At 52.8% G+C, this 4,612-nt stretch overlaps 1 protein-coding gene across 1 annotated transcript; it reads left to right on the forward strand.

Annotated features, from left to right (window-relative positions):
* Positions 1-1,128: 1,128 nt before the first annotated feature.
* drd5 (dopamine receptor D5) lies at positions 1,129-3,659 on the forward strand. The gene has a single exon (XM_003224152.4). The coding sequence runs from the start codon at positions 1,776-1,778 to the stop codon at positions 3,264-3,266; it is 1,491 nt and encodes a 496-aa protein (XP_003224200.2). The 5' UTR covers positions 1,129-1,775; the 3' UTR covers positions 3,267-3,659.
* The last annotated feature ends 953 nt before the right edge of the window (positions 3,660-4,612 follow it).

Consider the following 4,612-nt stretch of genomic DNA (forward strand, 5'->3'; position numbering starts at 1 on the left):
TCTGTAGACAATCCACATTTTACAGGCGTATAACAGGGTTGGGAGGACAATCGCTTTATAAACAAGCACCTTGGTTTCCCTACGGATGTCCCAATCTTCAAACACTCAGCTTCATTCGGAGAAATGCTGCACTCGCAGAACTCAGGCGGTGTTGTAATTCAGTGTCAATGTTGACTTTTGTGGAGAGGTGGCTGCCAAGGTAGTGGAAATGGTCAACATTTTCTAACTTTACACCATTAACCTGTATTCCTGGCATTGCAGAGATTGGCTGTGACTGCTGGAAAAGCCCTTTGGTTTTCTCGATGTTCAGTGAGAGGCCGAGCTCCTCTTATGCTTCTGCAAAGATGTTTAGAGTGGCTTGTAGGTCTTCTTCTGAATGCGCACAGACTACGTAGACAGTGTCATGAAAAGGGCTCACCTTCAGAAGAGGAAACTTGTTTGTAGGCAGATATAAAACTGGAGGCGTCCAGTCTTATATCAGACCTCTAAATCTGGATAGATTGAATCAAGGAAGCCCTGAATCTGCAAGACTTATGGGGCTCAGTTTGAGAGGAGGGTGACTTGGAAATCACTCATTCCTGGGATCCATAATAAGTCTAAGTGGACTTGAGGGCAGCTCACGACAAATTCAAGATTCAAAGTTGGCATGAGTGCAGTTTCTAACAAATGCAAGGGACTGGGATGTTGTCTGGTTTTGGGGCTGTATGGCCGTGTTCTAGCAGCATTTTTTTCCTGGGGTTTTGCCTGCATTTGTGGCTGGCATCTTCAGAAGATCCTCAGCTCTTCCATGCGGGTCTGTAGCCAAGGGGAGAGGGGTTAGGGATTCGCACCCCCCCCCGAAAATTTTCAGGTTTAACAAAAACCTAGTTTACTCATGAATTGATTAACCAAATCCTCATGAGTGTCCAGTGAAGTTTATCTGTCTTGAGTGTCTACTGAAGTTGAAGTCGATGGAGCCTGGTTTTTAAATTGAGTTATGGGTCTACTCATTATTATTTGCCAAAAAAAGTCCCCCCCCCCCCCCCCGAATTTTGTTACGGCTATGGTCCTGCTTCCATGCTTGGCTCTTCTCAGCGCCCACCAGCCGCAGCTTCAGTGCGTTCCTTTGTTAGTCACGGCGGCGGTACATGCACTTGTGGCGGTGAATGTCTTCATTGATTGTCGGCGCCTCCATGGGCTCGGGAACCTTTTGTGCCTCTCTCTTTTTCAAATAGTAGCGCCAAGCTGCCTTGGGCCACGAAAGGCTCGCTCCTTGCTGGGGAGGAGAGGAGTGAGGGAGAGAGGAACGGACGGGTAGCGGTGTGGGAAGCCCCTTATTTTCTGGCTTCCCTTTTGCCTCCCTCGACTCAGGTCTGCCTGGTGGGAAGAGGCAAAAGAGAGTCCCACCGCCTGCCTTTCTCCGCGCTAGAGGCTGGCGTTCGTCTTAGGCGTGGCCCAGGGCGGGGCTGGAGCCTTGGGTTGAGCGTGGGCCGTGCCTTTCGCCACCTCGAGTAGGAGGGAGACCGGCAAGCTGAAGGAGAGGCGGAGAAGGCAGCAGCAGTGGGAGTCATACGCAGAAGGCGGGGCGCCACCGGGAGCTTTGTGGGCTCCGAGGAAGGGAAAGCGAGCGCCCCTGCAAAGCGTCCCTCGACGGCATCGCAGGATCATCCCCTTCTGCTCGTCCAGGTATAGCTGTTAGAGGCGGATGGGGGCGCCTCCGTGGTGAGAAGCGCCGAGGAGGAGCCTCACGGGCTTCTGGAGGAGAAGCAGGTGGGCATCGGACGGCTGGAGAACCAATGGGGCCAAGAGTGGGTCGCTGGGAGGAGAGAGGCGCCCCTGTGGTCCGGAGCGCCCCTTGGGAGGGGAAGAAGAAGGAGGAAGAGGAGGAGGAAGAGAGCCCTGCCCCTTCCCCGACGCCACCTCCTGGGGCCATGCCTTGGGGCAGAAACGCCACACCGTCTTGGAGCCCTTCCCTTCCCTCGACGCCTCGCCCCACGCTCCTGCTCTTGCCTGCTTCCGAGGCCCCAGCATCTCCCCCGGGCCCCCCAGTGGCGCAGAAGGTGGCAGCTGGTGGGCTGTTGTCGCTGCTCGTGGTGTGGACCCTGCTGGGCAATGCGCTGGTCTGCGCTGCCATCCTGGGCTCGCGGCACCTGCGGGCCAAAGTCACCAACATCTTCATCGTCTCCTTAGCCATCTCGGACCTTCTGGTGGCACTGCTGGTGATGCCCTGGAAGGCGGCGGCCGAGGTGGCCGGCTACTGGCCCTTCGGCGCCTTCTGCAGCATCTGGGTGGCCTTCGACATCATGTGCTCCACCGCTTCCATCCTCAACCTCTGCGTCATCAGCTTGGACCGCTACTGGGCCATTGCCAGCCCCTTCCGCTACGAGAGGAAGATGACCCCGAAGGTGGCTTTGGCCATGGCCGGGTTGGCCTGGGCCCTGGCGCTGCTCGTGTCCTTCGTCCCCGTCCAACTCAACTGGCACAAGGGCCAGGAGACTGTTGCCACCCCTTCGGCACCCAGCTTCACCATCTCTTCTCCCTCATCCTCTTCTTGGATCCCCGGGGAGGGCAGTGAAGTGTTGCCTGCAAAAGAGCACTGTGACTCCAGCCTCAACCGGACCTACGCCATCGCTTCCTCGCTGATCAGTTTCTACATCCCCGTGGCCATCATGATTGCCACCTACACCCGTATCTACCGCATTGCCCAAGTGCAGATACGTCGGATTTCCTCCCTGGAGCGGGCTGCCCAGCATGCTCAGAGTTGCCGCAGCCACCATGGCTCGGCCTCCCCTCTTCCTCACCACCCGCTCCAACATCCCCACCATCGGCCCCATTCCTCCATCCGTAAGGAGGCCAAAGTCCTGAAGACGCTCTCGGTTATCATGGGGGTCTTTGTCTGCTGTTGGCTGCCTTTCTTTGTGCTCAACTGCCTGGTGCCATTTTGCCAGAGGCCTCCGGACTTGCCCTGCGTCAGTGGTGCCACTTTCAATGTCTTCGTCTGGTTCGGCTGGGCCAACTCCTCCCTCAACCCTATAATCTACGCTTTCAACGCCGACTTCCGAAGGGTCTTTTCTCACCTCTTGGGCTGCCACCAACGGGGCTCCAGCGCTGCTGGAGATACGGCCAATGCCAGCCGAGAGCTGCTCTCCTTCGCCCCAGAGAGACCCCGTACCGTGGACCCAGAGTTCTTCGATGGGGTGCCCTGCATCTCACCCGAGCTGGAGAGGGCACCCGAGGTAGTTTGTGAACTGAAGGCCACCCCTTGTACCTCTGGCTGCCTACTTTAGCCTCCCAGTGGTCAGAGAGAGAGGAAACCTTTTTGCTGTTCCACTGGGACCTTCTTGGTTTGGTGAAAATCCTGACTGCCAGAAAGCAGAGAAGGCTGTGAGATGTTTCCAAGCCCAACCAGGCCTTTGCTTCCACTGCTTGTCCTAACTGGCAGGAGCAAACCAACGAACCCCAATCCAGTACATTCACTGTGTAAGCAGCAAAAGTTGGATTTCACTCAGGAAAAAAAAAATCAAAACACAGGAGGTGTTTTTGAGGGCATTATTTCCCTTTGTTTGTTCTGCTCCTGCCAAATACAGGTGATGTGTTTCATGTTTTCTGAAACGGAGATCTTCTTCCTGCTGTGCTTATCACGTTCCTGGGGATTCAATAAATTCCGCTGATCAAATGAATTATGGCATGTCTTTGAAATCATGACATTTTGATTGATTTCACATCGCAACATTTTTAAATCTTGTTGTCTTGGTGCGTCTGTTCCTGGGATACTTTGGGGCACTGATTCAGAAAATTGTGTTGAATAGAGCACTTCAGATCTTGCCTAGTTTCATGGCTGGAATTACTGGGTTACTGTGAATTTTCTGGGCTGTAACATTTTCTGAGAATGTTCCAGGAGCATTCTCTCCTGACATTTCACCCACATCTATGGCAGGCATCCTCAGAGGTTATGAGATCTGTTGGAAACTAGGCAAGTGAGGTTTATATATCTGTGAAATGTCCAGGGTGAGAGAGAGATCTCTTGTCTGTTTGAGGCAAGTGTGTATGTTGCAGTTGGCCACCTTGATTAGCATTGAAAAGCCTTTTAGCTTCAAAGCTTGGCTGCTTCCTGCCTGGGGGAATCCTTTGTTAGCTGGCCCTGATTGTTTCCTATATGGAATTCTCCTGTTTTTGAGTGTTGTTCTTTATTTACTGTCCTGATTTTAGAGTTTTTTAAAATACTGGTAGCCTGATTTTGTTCATTTTCATGGTTTCCTCCTTTCTGTTGAAATCGTCCACATGCTCGTGGATTTCAGTGGCTTCTCTGTGTAGTCTGGCATGGTAGTTGATAGAGTGGTCCAGCATTTCTGTGTTCTCAAATAATATACACCCCACTTGCCTAGTTTCCATCTAATCTCACAACCTCAGAGGATGCCTGCCATAGATGTGGGTGAAACATCAAGAGAGAATGCTTCTGGAACATGGCCATACAGCCTGGAAAACTCACAGCAACCCGGTGATTCTGACCATGAAAGCCTTCAACAACACACATCAGTTCTTGTTTCTTAGATATGGTTATCATGGTTTTCTGTGGGTGAGCAGATGGCTACTGGTAGATGGTATATGTTCAGTATCTCAAAAATCCTGAGCT

The sequence above is a fragment of the Anolis carolinensis genome, chromosome 5 (genome assembly GCF_035594765.1).
Source record: "Anolis carolinensis isolate JA03-04 chromosome 5, rAnoCar3.1.pri, whole genome shotgun sequence".
NCBI lineage: Eukaryota > Metazoa > Chordata > Lepidosauria > Squamata > Dactyloidae > Anolis > Anolis carolinensis.

Bases quoted from the DNA above. Each gene is read 5' to 3' on its own strand.
- drd5 (XM_003224152.4), top strand. From the start codon at position 1,776: ATGGGGCCAAGAGTGGGTCGCTGGGAGGAGAGAGGCGCCCCTGTGGTC.